The sequence below is a fragment of the Scatophagus argus genome, chromosome 21, assembly GCF_020382885.2.
Source record: "Scatophagus argus isolate fScaArg1 chromosome 21, fScaArg1.pri, whole genome shotgun sequence".
NCBI classification, from domain to species: Eukaryota; Metazoa; Chordata; class Actinopteri; family Scatophagidae; genus Scatophagus; species Scatophagus argus.
This window is the reverse complement of record NC_058513.1, coordinates 4,715,417-4,732,563: the sequence shown is the minus strand read 5'-3', so window position 1 is coordinate 4,732,563 and position 17,147 is coordinate 4,715,417. Positions and strand designations below refer to the sequence as shown.

The window sequence follows — 17,147 nt, the reverse complement described above, 5'->3', positions numbered from 1 at the left end:
GGACAGAGAGATAGATAGAGAAAGAGACAGACGGACAGACAGACAGAGAGAGAGAGAGAGACCTAAACGCGTCACCCAATGTGCGTCGGTGTCCTGCGGATTGCTGATTTTGAGTCACGCTTATGAGTTGCCTCTTCTTCTGGTGCCTTGCATCATTAAGAGTACAGATCTAAAGCATTTATTTGGACATAAATTGTGTAGTTACATGAAAATTAAAACACTTAAAAATAGAAAATATTTCACTAGCACATACCTGAAATCGCATCAGTGACAAACTCTTTTGTTGGCACTAGACCTCCAGGTGCATCACAAACATTTCTTTTCTCGATTCTTCCAGTGCAGAAAAAGGAAACAGTAACCCAAAGCTACACAGAATAAATTGTCTCTTTCCAATTCAGTTTCCACTGCAGTTATTCCGAGTGCTATCCAGGCCTTCCTCGTGCAGCTTTCAGTCAATGGCGCACATTCTTGTCAGCCAACACTGATGACACTCAGATCTGAAGGATGAAGCCAAACCACCAGTCCCTCTTCCGTCTTTTATAAAGGAGGAGTTATCATGCAAGTGCGGATGGTCATTATCTTCCACGACCTCTCTCAGTGCAGTCCTCCATGAGAAAATGTCCCGCCACTTCTCTCAACATAGCAACACAAAAGTGCTGCTATTATTACTACCAGCTGTTGTGCTATCAAAGATTAATAGTCCTATTTATGCCCAAAATGATAGGATGGACTGAAACTGCTCAGAGGGGGAAGCCCATTAAAAGGGTTTTTCAAAGGGTTCATGTCTTCAGTTATTCTGTGCAAAAAATCCCCATCCATGTGGGCCTGAATCAGTGCACAGTGAGGAGGTTTATTGATTTGGGTGCGCGCTTGCTGTTCTGAGATTTGAGGTCCACGATATGAGCTGGGTGAGTTTGTGTGTCACTGAGGACCACATTCACACCTGCAAGCTGTTTTATTTTTTTTTATTTTTGAGTGATCAGCAAGGCCACAGTGGTTAAAGAACATTAGCACTGCAGCCTCTTAACATCATTAAAGGATTAGTGTTTGACATTTTAGGAAATAGGCTTGATTGCTAAAAACGGGGAAACAGTCAGTCAAGAAATAAAATCAACCTCAATATTTTTTGTATATTTCACACGAATTTGACCACGGGGCAACTTATTTGCTAACAAACAAACAATATACTGACTGTGCAAGCTAACTGACAACAGACAAAATGGCCCTCCGATATGTTTCATCTCACTTTTGTACATTTACACTATAGAGCAGACTCATAAAGCCAAGTACAGATTTTATTCCCACCCTGGGAGAATTTGTGTCGACCCTAATTGTGTCTTTCCATTGTCTTGATATACAATCATGCTGGGTCTAAAAGTCAGCTGGTGTTCTGTCTGAACGGTGAGGTTGTCAAGCGGCCAGCAACGACTCCATGAAATGACTACAAGAGAGACTTGTAGAGGACTCGAGCCGCAAACGCTTATGGGAGGAGGGTAAAGTGTTTCCAAGACAGGTGTGCAGGAGGTAACCTTCCCTTAAAGCTCTAATCAACATGGTTAGTGGGAAAAGAGGTTGAGGATTTTGAGAAGCAGCAGTATATAGAGTTTGTTTCAGGCTATAAAACTAATTTTGCAGCATTTAAAACAGCTTTACTTAAATTAGTCAATTAGCTATATAGATGAACAAAAATGCCAGTTTTTAAAGTTAATCTTATTGCTCCCCACCAAGAATCCTGCTGAAAGAGAATGAACAAAATAAATGAAAACTGTCAAAGCTGGAACAGCGAAACAAGTGCTGTTTGTTGGATAACGTGTCTAAACAGGATACAAGGATGTTTCGAAAAGAATATTGTGCTTTTGAATAACTTCCACACAGTTTAATGAATCACAAACATTCCCTTTGTCCTCCACTTAACAAAAACACACACATTAGCCTTGAATGTCTCTGGTCAACAACTTTCCTTTTGGCCTTCAACTCTGACACATGTTTAAGTCAATATGTAGCCTAGTTTGAAGGGCAAAGGTCCACTTAAGATAAGGTTGAAAAGACTGAGATCAGACAGTTTCTCACATTCCTTACTTACTTCTTTCCTACATAGAAAAAGCAACAAGTCAGCAGCACAAAGCTGTCTTGAAGCCGACTATATGCTCAGTTCCCATTTCAGCTCCAGAGTCAAGCTGGGGGAGGGGGGCAGCTGCTGATGTTGTGCTACTGACATATTGTTTTCGTTGTGTGGACAAGGTGTTGCTGAGCAGCTAGAGGAAAGTGTCATCCCAGATACGCCTCTTTCTCCTTCTGCAGCCCAATGCCTCTCTCCTGTTATCCTGTCATGAGCTGTTCTTCTGCCCTCTTCTCAGCCGGCTTCACATACTTTTCATGGCCCCTGGCACACTGACCGTACACTTTTCCAAGAGAGAAACTAAGCATTCATTGTGACGTGATCTATCTGCTGTTTAACACCTTGAGTCCCAGCGCAGAGCTGCAGCACATAACATCATAAACATCATCTGATCCCTCCAGTTCTGAGATCACGTGCAAAGGTACTGCACATTAACTGTATCGCACAGCATACTAAGCCATAATGAGTCGTCCTCAAGGCCATGGAGCTCTGAACATTTCTTTGAATACGTCTAGTTTCAACCATTGTAACAGCCACAAAACCACTGAAGGAGGCAACGTTTCTGTTGCTCGGTTTTGAGGGAAAAAAATGTGATTTTCAGTATGTCAAAACGGGCTGTGTTTTGTGTTTTTGCCTCAGAGTTGAAATGATTTCATTTTTGTGAACACCAGGACGAGACTCAGTGCACAGATGTGTAAAAGACACAGCTGTGTCAATTATAGTTGTTTTGTTGATGTTTTTTGAACCTCTTTGTTGTTTGCTTTGCGTCTCCTTTAAGTCATTGTTCAGCTTAATGCAGCGTCTTTGCATCTGTTTATTATAGTTTTACATCTCTTTGTAGTTGCTCTTCATCTCTTCTGAGTCTTTTTCATTGCCGTATTAGTCTTTTAAATACCATTACTCACAAAACAATTCACAGGTATCAAACTGTGTGCAGCATCTAGACTAAGGTCCTTAGAATTGATTTTAAGATCCTACTTGTTACCGATAAAGCACTTCATGGTCTGGCCTCAGATTGTATCTCACTCTTTATCAGCTCTTGCCTTTTCAGCCTGCACACAGTCTAAGGTCTTCAGCAAAGAGTCTGCTGGCTGTTCCCATAGCTGGATTTAATACTTAACTGGCCAAGCTTTTGCTTTTAGGGCATCCAAATGTGGAACGATCTGCCAGAGGAGAATATCTTCCTTTTAATAGCCTTACAAAACCCACGTTTATCGGCTAACATTCACATAATTGGATTTCAACTTGCCAATCAGAGTTAGTTGCGAAAATGAAAACTGTGAAGAAATATTCATATAATACAACTTGTATAATTTTCACAATGAAAACCTGACTGTAACTGAGTAAAGCATAACCTTAATTTGCCCAGGCAACCAAAAGAGGCAAATAAGGAGAAGCACTAGTCACAGGGTGACGTTTCATCTTCAAGCATTTACTTCTTGATAGCACGATGAGCACAAACTGCCCGACACCTTACAGCCTCCTCATCACACACAGACTGACAGCCTTACATAAGACTGTACGCTTGAATCATAGGCCAGCACATACCATTTACAGAGCTCACTGAATTATCTACCCTCATAAATATACAATAAATATTAACATAATAAATAAAAATATATATGGACTTTAGAAATATTTACACAACCAAACCCAAATGACTAATAAATACCCTTACATTTAAACAATACCACTCAACTCTCCTATACCTGCTTGATGTTAGCCTAATACATAAGAACTAATATACATAAGGCATACAAGACTACTGGGAATCCCTTTACCCAACCCCCTGAGAGAATTACATAGGGCAGTGGTCAGTCTGTGCACAACACTAAAAGTTCAGTTTACAGTTACAGTTCGCTCTACATAGGTTTACCTTATACTCCTGAACAATATATTCTGCTACCATGGAATCATAAATCTGCATGTGTGCATCTGCAGGGTCACACTCATTATGCCGAGTGTCTTTTAGTGAAGCTTCTGTTTAGTTAGTTTCCTGCTTTATTTTAGTCATTTTATTTTAGTAGGAAGGAGGACTTCTTTCTGATTGTTTGCTCCTCCCCTAATTTGTTTCACCTGTGCCTTGTCACCTTCCTTTTATATACCTGCACTCTCCTTGTGTCTGTTGTCGGTTTCTTCTGTGTTTCTGTTGTTCCCTGAATCTTTTGCGTCTCTCTGAATGTCCTGCAGTCCCTGTGTTCCCTGTATTTGCTGTGCCTCTCTGAATTCTCTGTGTTTCCAATGTTTGTGCTCTGAGTTTGTCAGAGTTCCCTGCCTTCTCTGTGTTCCCAGCATCACTGGATTCTTTGGATTCAACCTTTTTTTTAACCTGGACTCCCACTTGTCTTTTTGTTTGCCTGCTTATGTTTCTTTTGTTGTTTGGAAAATGAATTAAAGTTTATTTTGTTTATCCCACATGTCAGTGTCTGCATTCTTGAATCCTCCACTGAAAATATATCACTACAACAGCTGACTCTCTGACAGCGCAGAGCACTCGTGGCTGTGGTTAAGCCAGGTGAGAAGGAATGAGAGAGAGAAGCCCTATTCAGCCAGTAGAAGCTGGAAATGATTACTGGATTAGCTAAGTCAGTCCGTTGTATTACCTCAGAACAGACTGACATTGCAGCAGTACTTTTTCCGCAAGCAATCACACTGGAAACCATGGTTACTGAACACAACAAAGATTGCCCTAAACTAAAAATGTCACCAGCAAAAACTAAAACATCTTAAGGTTTTGTTGACTAAAATTTGACTAAAATTACTGTTTACTGTTTGTTTAAGCTGTTTACTGGATTTTACTTCATGCTTTTTAATGTTTAATGAACTTATAAGTGCCATGTAAATGTTTTTATGTATTTATTTATTTATTTGTAAGTTTATTATTATATTATTAATTCTGGAAGATGGTGCCCGTGCAGCTCATATGGTTTGTAAGTGATCATACAGAAGCATATGTATTCTTAAATGCTTACCTTCACATAAATGCCAGGTGTCACATTCCGGTACCATGCTATCAGAGGGGAGTTCATACCACGCCACGCAGAACAGAAGAGAGCCTGGCTCAAGAGCAGCGACCACAGGGACCTCGGCGTGACGGGGCGGCCAATCACCTAGAGGCAGGGAATGATGGTTGCATACCTCTCCCTCTAGACATGGTTATGGCTTTGCGAATGGACAAAATACTCTGGATTAAATTTAGTCTCTGAATGTGTCCCTGGAGAGGACACCCTCACACCACTAAGTGACACAGGTCAGGGTTATTGATGATCCACTGTAACAGGCAAGCAAACAGCTATTCTATACACACAACATCTATCGCACGTCTCGTTGCCCAGCCTTCCACTGTTGCTCTTCTGGAGGTTTCTTCTACTTCTGCTCCCAATATTTTTATTTTATTTTATTTTATTATTTTTTTTTTGTGTGGAAGTTTTTTCTTATTTGAATCAAGGGTGTAAGGGTTACATGCTGGGAAGATTGTGAAATCCCCAAATTTGTGGATTGTGATTCTGGGCTACACAAATAAAATTGACTTGTACTGAAGACACTCATGAGACTTGAAAATGAGTTATAATAAAACACAATTCGCGGGATTGTACATCATTTGTCATGATCTGGTGTTTTTACTTTAGTCAGTTCCTATTTTATATATTCTCTGTCTTTTAACCTTCACATTTCCTGTCTGTGGCTCATTTGTCATCCTTCATGTATGTAGTCTTTGTGCTTCCACATAAGTTTGTCAGTTCCTTTGCATTTCCTGTGTGTTCTGTGCATTTGTTACCTCGTCCTGCTTGTTGTGTTTCACCTTGTGTTTTTTGGTTACTACCCCAATAAGTTTGTTTAAGTTTCCTTATTATTCATTATACTTCCCCTTGTGTTCTGTGTCTGCAGTTTGGGTCCTTTATTTTTTTAACTGAATGTGGCTTCATTTAATGAAGAGCTGCTGACAAAGAGGAAATGTTGTCGGAGCTAACTGAAAGCACTGAAAGAATCAAAAGGAATATCTGAGTGTTATATGCACTGAAACTGTAACGTTGTATCTGTGTGCAATAGTGGCAGCATGTGGTGATAGAACAGTGAGATACAGATGATGAACTAAAATTACTCATAATGAACATATTTATGTGGAGATATTAGCAATAAGTATATTTCAGGCATTAATTCACAATTACATATTAAACATCACTGTCTTCACCCTCCATAAACAAGTTGTGAGCTTACATAAGAAATCTCAACTCACCCAGAGAGCATATGATGATATCATGAATGCTGAAATATGTCTGAGGCACAAACCTCCAAGGCTCTGCACAAACATTTCTGAGAAAATGAATCATCCTATGATGACAAGTGTATTACGTGCTGCTGTATTATCACTGTGCTTGGACTGTGAGCTGAATGTGCCAGTGAACACATGATTTGAAGGCTTGCGTGGTCGCATGTTAGGTGCATTGACATGAAGGACCACTTAGCTGAATAACAAGCATATGCCAGTGCTCTGATGGAGTACATACATAATCCAAAACTGGAAGGTTGTGAAGAAGCACAAACATCAGAATCTGCTTAACTGGCAGTGAATACAAGATTAATAAAAGGATTGGAGCTTTTAAAACCATTTGAAGCCTTATTCTAATAACTGAAAATTTGTGTGGAAACAGTCATTATTACAACAAAGAGGACCTGGCTGACATATTACAGTCATATTATACCTTTGTGTGTTACTGTTATCCCCTTTTATTTTATTTGAATTCATTCTCAGAAGAATAATGTCCTTTTTTTCTGGCTGAAAAAAAACCCCAAATAACATGAACTGAATGGTTACAGTGGTTCTTCCTCCTTTTTAGTTTGCATAATCTGAAAAAAAAAGTACTTTCACTGAAGGAAAATTTTAAATGCAGGGCTTGTACTTGTAGTATTTCTGTTGTGATATTGTTCCTCTTCAATAGAAAATGGTAAGAAAAAATAAGCAAAGAAACACTCACACTGGTAAAATATATACAAATTCAAAGTGATTTATTATCACATCCACTGAACATTTTGTCAAGACTGTGAAGGAGGTGAGCAAAAGCTCAATTGGTACAACAACATCAGCAGAAAAAGTCTAGTTATTAAGATTATGACCTAAAGCAAAAGGTTTCCCTTAGTCAGTCATATGTCTCCTTGTATTCTGAACAACATAGTGAGTTACCAAAGAGAATTTTTTGATGTAAAAAAAAAAAAAAAATCATTAGCTACAAGGAAGGCATGTAGAGCACTACAAAGCTACGCTTAGAGGCCAACTAATAATTCATACAATTTCCACTTATCAATGCACAGAGGTGAGTCATCAACCTTCTTACACCTCTCCAATCCACTGGATTCAAGTCTTAACACAAAAAGAATTTTGTGGCAGGTGGGGCAACATTTAGACGTACACACAGGCAGAGCCGAGGTAAACGGCTGACAGGATGAAGCATGCAGTTCTGCTGCGTTCATATAAAATGAGGGCTGAGGACTCCAAATGAAATACTAGAAAGAAAAAGTAAGTCTGCATGCACTTCAAAAACAGAGAGTTGATTTTATTGATGGACCTAAGAAATACGATCAAATTACTTTGACTTTCCTTGTCTTCAACAACAACAACAACAACAACAAAAAAACAACTTTAAGTCAGCCACTGCAGTATTTGAGCTCTGTCAGGTAGCAAATGACAAATGACACCAAAAAAGTTTGCCCTACTTCGAGTGTTATTTTAACACAGCGAATATCAAAGCCGTTGGCACACTCTGCTGTCATGAAATACCTCTGAGGTTAGACAAGTTGAATGAGGGACTGGCGGGACATGGCAGTGTCACGTTACTGCTATAATATTTAACAGTCCAATCAATATCTGAAATCTTTCCAATGCTCTCTGAAAGCACATAGCAAATATTTTGATGCTGAATAGCTGTTGATATAATGGCCTGAACCAGCATGCAAAGCCATGGCTCCCTTCGTGTCTCCATCTCTCTTTGTCTCTCAAATTGTCTAAATTTTGTACGTGTTTGTGCTGATTCTGAAAATGTCTGAAAAGAGGCAATCGAAGAAGATTTACAGGCTGAAAAATTCTTTTGGTGCATTTTAGTATTCTTTAATGCTTGGCAGACAAATCATTCCTACATCAATTTTACATAATTTTTATTACACAATAACACATTCAGAAGCTCACTTTATAATGCTGCAAAATGGAGTATGGTCAACCGTATGAGATGATTTGTGTGGTGAGTCTTGCGAGTTGTGTTGACTCACATTACAGGTTTAAACTGCCTCTCTGAACGGCCAGAAACAGCTACGTTTATGTTCACTTTGTACAGACCAGTTGAATGGCCAAGGTGTGGAGCTCACTCAGAATGTGAGCATGTAACCCCTGGTCACTTTTATGGTTTACTGTGAACTGAAGGCAGCTGGAAAATGCAGACAGTATCCCTTCTTTATATCAAAGCAGTCTCTAGGCAACATTTTCACCTGCAAAACCTGCTACAGTTTAGAAGAGATCGTTTGACAGAAGCAACATGTGAAACTGCTCCAACCGCAAGACACCAGAACAAAATTTCTGACAAGCTAGAAAGCCATTTGAGCATCAGCTGACTGTTGATCGTTGAAGTGACTGATCAATAATCCTGACCCTCATCGAACTGAAGCGTGTAACAGTCATCTCTTCAAGTGACAGTCTCTCTTGCATGGAAAGCTGTGAGCTGTGTTTTCAGTTTAATGTGAATAGTCCTCAGTATGATCACTATAAGCCATGAGAACCCTGAAAGAGAAAGGCATTACAGGATGACAACAGCAGAGAAAAATAACTCAGGCTTTCATAGATTACGATTGTTTTCCATCTTATTTGGATATTCTCTGTACCCTCTGCCAGACAGAAAAGTGGAAGACATCTCCAGGATGCAGCAGCAGGTCAAGTGCAGCAACACAGAAATGTTTTCAGCAGCTATTTTTGTATTTAGCATAGACTGAAGAGCCTATATGGAGTCTTCAGGGGCAGAATTAAACAAAACAGCCTTATCACTGTGAGAGTCAGCCTACCATCGAATCCCCATAGCACCTAAAAACAGCTCATTGATAAACCTCATTTGGTCTTGTGTACTGCCCTTTGCACGGTCCTGGATGGTTTCCAGTGAGAACATAGATTACGTTGTTTCCTTCCTGAGAGGCACATTAATTGAGATGAATGGTTTAAAATGCAGAATGGAAAGTGGAAAGATGTGCTTTTAGCTTACGTAAAAAGTGTACAAAAACGCCCACAGTGATATGTCCACTGACTCTCCTCGAATCCCTCGAATATCCAACCCAAAACTAACCTCGCCACGGCTGACACAGCACGGGGCGTCAGTGTCATTGTCATTGTCAACCATATCTATAGTCTTGCTGGAGGGCAATCACGTCCAATGAGGGCACAGACAGAGAGCAGGCAGGCAGGTAGGCTGTCCAATTGTTTCAATTGAACGGAATGAAATGATTGGACAGACTTGTTACAGGCCTGTGACACCTCATTTCTTTCTGTGTAGGAGAATTTGATTTATCAGTTGCAGTCAGGACCTTGAGAGAAGTTCAACAACTACAACAACAACAAAAAAATACTTATAGAATACCTTACCAACCCTACCTTTAAGTAAATATAACTAACAGAGTGGATGGCAGCCTCACACTCACCCAGTGGTTATATTGTTCTACATTGCTGAAACATTGATTTAGTCTTTGTGATAAATATTTCCATGCTACAGCAGCACCATTGTCTGGATTCATTAACAAACACGTCAGTTATTCCTACTGCTGAAATGAGTGCAGAAATGACTCACTTTGCAACCCGGTCTGAAAATAACCCCTTCATAGGATCACTCAGCTCCAAAGCCAGAAGTCTGTGTAAAACAGGCCCAGTTATATATACACACACACATATATATATATACATATATATATATGTTTGGGTTCACACTCAGAGCTGCAACAATCACATAGTTGGCAATGCAGCTTTTATCTGAATTGAGTTGGGCTTGCCTCAGAGCTTTGTCAATATGCACATGAGATCTGGTTCGAATGTAAACAATGCAATTGGTATTCAAGAATGAGGATTATTTTAAGACAACAATCAGAAGATGAGTGGGGCATTCATCTTATTCATTAATAAAATATCATTATTATTCATTGAGAAAATCTAGTTTGATGACAAACATGGCTTTGAAAAGGGATGTGTGTACTTGAATATCCATTTCATCGCTAACTTCAAACACAAGTGATGCTCTTATGGCTGAGGTCATTGTTGGGGTGTTATGATGAGTAAATAACCTTGTGTTTGATATATGGACGCAAGATGAACATTACAGACAGAAATATGAAAATAGAAGTAATGGATGCATTTGAAATGAACATGCATGACCATGATATCTACATAAAATAACATATCTGCACACTCTGCCCATAATCTGAGTAATTTAAAATAAGCCTCTTCAAATAACCATCATGCACTCAGCTTCTATTGCATTAGCACTGCAATACAAGGCGAATATGATTACTAAATAATCATCAGTGAACCATAAACAAATTGGTGCATTATAAGGCTTCTCTCAGCAGACTAATTACCAGATTCACAAATCTTCATTTTTCCTATTTCTGTTTCTGGAAGGAGCATGGGAGACCTGGAGCAAGTGAGCCTCTGCACAATGAACGAAAGCGGCATCTGTACATGCACTGTGCTTCTGCTTCTACTAAGGCTGGATCCATCTCCACTGGGCAGATGTCAAAGCAATTTTTAAAATGCAGAACAGTTTCATGGCCGTAAACCGTAAACACAGTTTTTATTTTCACATTCCCGTGCTTTCCAGGAACACTGCTGTCCGCCGTCGCCTCCCCACGGGTCAAGTTGCACAATCAGAATGAAATGAGGATTAGAGGTTTAAAAAGATAATTCCATTGTTGGGAAATGTGGTGAGGGAATGACAGGAATGAGGGACGAAGAGGAGGAGGAAATGGAAAAAGAGACACGAGCCAGAAATGCCTGACAGTGAGTGGAATATGTAAATTGTCTAATTGACCTTTATTGATCTGTTCCTCTAATCATGTCATGGACAAATACACACATTAACACACACATGCACACAAACACACTCTCGCTCTCGGGGGTCCCATCAATATTCTTTACTGAGAAACCTCTCAGGCAGTTTGCATCTGGTCTTAATTAGAAGAAGAGGGTGAAGGTTGGTTCAGTCAGACCAGAGAAGACCAATGAAAATAACTCCAGTCTGCCAGCGCTTTAATTAGGACCAACACACACATACAGGACACATGCAAACACACACCTGAGACCTTTTGATTATTGTAACCCTTTGGATGCGGTGTAATGATAGATTGTCACCTTTGTATCATTCATCACATCAGTAGTGGTTAACTGAACATTTTAACACAGGTTTAGTGAATTAAACAGTGCAGCCCTGCGGTCTTTGGCTACTATTTTCCTGCTTTGGTCAAAAGAGATGGTTGTTTTTACACTATGTGTTAAAAACGCACTAAATCATCCAGTAAAAACCCTCCTGTTTCATTTACACATCTCAAATCTATCAAATCTATTGCCGTAGTTTTAAGAATTCTTTTCTTTGGAAATAAATTGTACATCAAGTTGCCAGTTAGCTTGGCCTGACATAAATCCTGGAGAGAGGTGGAAACAACTAAGGGAAAAAAATCCATCAACTACGGCCTCCAAAGATCACCGGTTAACACTTCATATGCTGAGCTGATAACAATGATTAAAGAAAGCTAACTTTAGGCAGAATAACACTGATCATTTTGATTAAATTCCTTAAACTTCTACTCAGTGTCTGTATCCAGATTGAAATGTCAACACAATACTGTCTCCTTCTGTCTAAAAAAAAAAGGCAGTGATGATGTATAAATGAAAGAAAAGAGTATAAAAACTGTTTTGTTGTCTCCCCATAATACAATATTTGACTCTTTGTTACTTGTAAGTCTTAATGGAGTCATATCTGTGCAAATAGTCAGTTGTATATAGTTCTTTGAGCCATAGAAAGAAATGCATATTTTTTGAATGGGGCCATTAAAGGTTTCAGGTAAAAATAATAATAATAATAATGAGGACCACGACATACAGATAAAATCAGATAAAAAGCCAGCATCTAGTGGCCATCAAAACAACTGCATCTCAACCCATCTTCTCTGGGTTCACAATCCAGCTGTAGTGCAGCCAACGGGATTGTGACAGAGTACACGTGTCCTGAACTCCACCTGCTTCCTGAACTCCACAGCCTCACCCCATCCCCACCCCCACCCCGATGTTCAAAGACAGAGCACATGACCACGGACTCAGTGACACCCTCAGCTAAATTAAGTGGAAACGACAAGTGAGTTGTGATTTATTTGAGGGCCATTTTGCTGTTTATCTAACGTTTGAGCAATTAAGTCAGATTCAGCGTTTTATTTCTCTATCTTTCTCAGGCAAAAGCAAAGTACATACAAATTTATTGACCAACAACAGCAAACATTCATATTCCAGACAGATACTGGAAACCCATGTAAGCACACCAACACTTGAGAAGACACCATAAGCTGCTCATTGCTACAAAATAATTTATTCGGCACAATGATATCATGTCAAAACTATCTAGTTTATTTTAGCTGAGTGCTATAATCTATTTATGAGTGTTTTACACCTTGGGACTGATGCTGAACTTGGTCTGTTCTTACTGTCCGTCATATTCTTCTTTGCCTTGAGTGTTTTAAAAACTTGCTGTGGCAGGAGTTTATTGGGTCTTTCAAAAAAAAAAAAAAAAAAAAAAAAAAACGAGCCGGGAGACACTTATCAGCTAGCAGGAGTCTTTCCAGGTCACAGAATCCCCTCTGAGGAAAGCGTCAAAGACGGCAATCAGGAAGACACAGCGCATTAAATTTACAGAAAAGGGCCATGGTGTCTTGGAAATCTCAAAATTCTCCAGAGGATTTCTATATTTTCCAAGAGTTGCAGGATAAATCTGGGGGTTTGTGAGATGATTAACCAGCTGTGAAAGAAGTTCTGTTAAACAAATCTGGATAAATCTTTTGTCGTTTTCTCTGATCTTCACTTCTCTCTGAAAGAAAAGCCCCATTTTAAAGCATTATGCTTTTTTTTGTATTATTATTGATGCATTATCAGTTGAGGAGCACGTTCATGTTGTCAGTCCACGTGGAGAAGAATTTTAATATTTTATACTCTGTTGATGTAACTCAATGCATCATTTTTTAAACTGATCATCATATAGTTTTGTATGTAAAATCTTAATGTGTGAAATTAGCTGTCAGTTAAAAGTACTTCAGTAGTTTTCCCTGAAATGTGAATTATTAGAAGAAGAAGAAGAAGAAGAAGAAGAAGAAGAAGAAATACTCCACCTCAAATTGTAATTTAATACAATATTTGAGTAAATGCACTGACGTGGTTACTTTTTCATGTTAGTATGATGTACCACAAAATAGAAATAGCTGTGCTAATGAAGTACAATCTGAGAACTGTACTATCATATGTTTCTCTTCTTCTGTGACTTTAAGAACTGTCAGAAAGTGGATGTAAGATTGCTGGCAAGCCTCATAGCGGAGGTCATAAGTGCGTTTATTGTTCTTCCACATGAAATGATTACTGAAACACACTGACAAGCACATTCCTTTGCACGGAAATGTGGCTGCAGGAATGCAAATAATACACGAAGAACTATAAATACAAGCAAATGTTTTTATTTACAGTCAATATAGCGATAGCATCTGAAATATGCTCATACAGAGTGACTATATAAGTGAAGAGCCAGCCCCACGTCTTGGTGAGCAGCCTCAGTGGAACTTGTGTCACAGCTGGCTTTACAAAACATGTGTTTTTTGTTTGTGTGTGAGTTTAGATGCAGTATAAACAGAATTTAAAAACAACAAAGTTTAAAAACAACAACAACATACAAAACAGATTATCGTTTTCCACTCTCGACTAGGGTGTTTATGCTCCCTGGCTTCTGTTTACTTTTCCTCTGCTTCCAAAAAATTTCCTTGTATGCATTTCCCGTTCGTTGATTGGTCAGTTGCTGTGGCTCTTGGGTGTGTTTATACTTGATTTATGTGTTTTCTCCTCAGTTTTAAATCTAGTCACCCACGATGCATATAAATCCGGTTGACACGGGGTCTTAAATCCAAAGCAACATCACTGGGAAGCGTGAAACTGCTAATACATGAAAGTTACTACATTCCTGTGATTTTCAGCCAAAACCGATGCATTACATGCCTCTGTGTGATCTTATGAGACCCTTTCTGTCACAATGTCAACATTTTTTTCTTTTTTTTTTTAGACCCAAGGGTCATTTTTGCATTTCTCACTTTTAGACACAGGTTTTCAGCTAAGAGCAGAAAAACAAATCAACTCTAGTGAAAGAATCCATTTTAGAGCAATTTAGGAAGAGATTAAGACATTCACTGTCACACATGTGAAGTGCTGGCAGGTTTTCCGTTCACTTCATAATGAGTGGAGTGCATAAATATGCTCACAGTTTACCCTTCTCATTTCCTTTTTGGTCCCTTTTGGAAATCCTCTGTAGCAAACAGCAGTAAACCTTCAGCACGTGGTTCCCAACCTGCATGTGTACAGGCTCTTACACATGGCCACCCAGGAACACACACACACACACACACATCTGACAGCTACACTTAAAGCCACCAAGACATAATCCAGCTGTGGAAGTGGAGAAGCTGTCTGTGTGCGTCTTTGTGTTGCTGTTTGACCACAGGCATGTAGCTCATGTTTTTCTATTTACACTCTACCTGTCTACACTTTATCCCTCTCGCATCTCTTTTCATTATCCTGGTGAAACGCACTATAAGAGGAGATGGAGCAGAACAGGTCAGCTCAGCAGTCTGAGTTATTAGATGACAAATTATACAACAGCATTAAGTCAGGCAGAGCAGGAGGTGGGTCTGTACTCTATCAAGACAGGGGATTTTTCACGTGAAGAGAGTTATGAAAGGTCAAATTGAATTGTTGATAAGCATAATTCTTCCTTTTTGGCTTCTTGATCTGGTAAAGAAACTTTTCCTCAGAAATAGGAAAATACAAAATCTTTTTCATTTCCACTGGGAAAATAAAGGATAAGCTTTTCAGCTGGACAGGAAGATTGACAGCCTGTAAAATGTGTGGTCAGCACAAGATGGTGAAAACCCAAAATGTAAACCCTGATCAAACGCTTGCTTTTGAGACACTGATGAACACAACTCATTAACACACACATCCGCACACCGCACACTCAGAAGGACAGCAAATCGGATCACCTCAGCAAAAAAATATGTCCCACTTTATTCTTTGGGACAAATAATGCTTTTATCAAAACATTCCAAGTTGAGTGAAGAAATTTAAAACAAAGTCAGGATTTATCACATTTCTACAAACCATCAAATGAGTAAATAACATTAAAGAAAAGTATCATGCAGTGCACGGAATAAAATGGTAGGTCAGTTTTTCATCTTCTCTTCATGCCAGAATAGTCACATCCCGAACACCTGTATCATTTAAGTCATACCGTTCAGTGTCGCACTGCATGCTGGGAGATGACTTGGCGACGGGGCAGAGGAGGGTGTGGAAGTGTCTCCTGAACGTGTCAGAGAGGCAGGCATAGAGAATTGGGTTAGCACAGCTCCATGAGTATGACAGCAGGACTACAAACTCAAAAGCTCTGGCGAAGGTCTGGACGAGGCCAGTTTGATACAGGGAACAGAAGTTGAACGTGTAAAATGGCAGCCAGCACATCCCAAATACTACCACCACTGCGACCACCATTTTGGTAACCTGTTGCTCTAGACGGTGGCTCTCGTGGTTCAGCGTTGTCGCTCTGAGCCGCTGGGACCTCAGGGTGAGCAGCAGTCCCGTGTAGAATGCTGTCATGACCATGAATGGCAAAGCAAACCCCATGACGAAGGTGTAAGACAAGATGCTGAGCCACCAGGCATCTGAAATAATGTCTGGCACACACAAGCCTTTATCAGCTGAGAAGTGAAGCGCCATGGGAAGGATGGTGAGGAGCGAGAACAGCCACAAGAACGCTGAAACAATCTTGGCACAGCGTGGCTTTCTCCAGCGGGCAAACCGGACAGGGTTGGCCAGGGCCATGTAGCGGTCGATGCTCATCACTGTCAGACAAAAGACGCTGGTGAACTGGTTGATGCCATCCAGCACCATGACAACTTTGCACGTTATGTCGCCAAACATCCATTGATTCTGAAAGTTCTGGCTCGCTATGAATGGAAGACCAATCATGAAGAGTCCATCGGCCAGCGCCAGGTTGAAAATGTACACAGTTGTGGAAGACGACATTTTGTCCAATTTCAAAATGGCTAAAATGACGAGGGAGTTCCCGGCTAGTCCCACGATGCAAACCACCAAGTAGAGTATAGCCATAGTGATGCCAAAGCCATTAATATTGTCCTCAAAGTAAAAATGATCATCCACATAGGTCTGATTGTAGTCTACATCTGGCAAACGTGCGGTGTCCATTCTGTCTTGGCACATGAAACAACTGAACTAAAAAAGAGAATAGAAATCCAAAATTACTCAGAGGAATTGTCGGCCTCTGTAGAAATTCCTCTTCAAGCAGTTCAAGAGTCACCTTTTGACTCCCCTTGGTGGAAATAAGTGGTACACGGACGGAGTGGAGGAAACAACTCAACCGAAAAACCTGAAAATCAAACACCGTTTCCAGGTTCAAGAACAGCCAGGCTTCAGCAGCTCTTCAACTCCCCCCCCCCCCAATCAGTCAATCGTTACTTCCTTTTATCTTTGGGGAAAAAAAAAGAAAAAAAAAACCTGTCAGACTTTATTCCTTTGTGGTGGAGAGACTATACGCTTGTCTCAGATACACACGTGCACCACTTTTTCACAAGCACACACTCACATAAACACACGCGGTGCCGCACAGCAGTGGAAATTAACAGGAGCGGTTGCTCGGACACTTGCCTGACTGCTCTTTCTCCGTGGGAGCCCTCTTATATTTCTTCCTCCACAATG

At 40.0% G+C, this 17,147-nt stretch overlaps 1 protein-coding gene across 1 annotated transcript; it reads right to left on the bottom strand.

Annotated features, from left to right (window-relative positions):
* Positions 1-13,701: 13,701 nt before the first annotated feature.
* Positions 13,702-17,147, bottom strand: LOC124053176 (somatostatin receptor type 5). The gene has a single exon (XM_046378176.1). It carries the CDS (start codon positions 16,650-16,652, stop codon positions 15,618-15,620), a length of 1,035 nt encoding a protein of 344 aa, XP_046234132.1. The 5' UTR covers positions 16,653-17,147; the 3' UTR covers positions 13,702-15,617.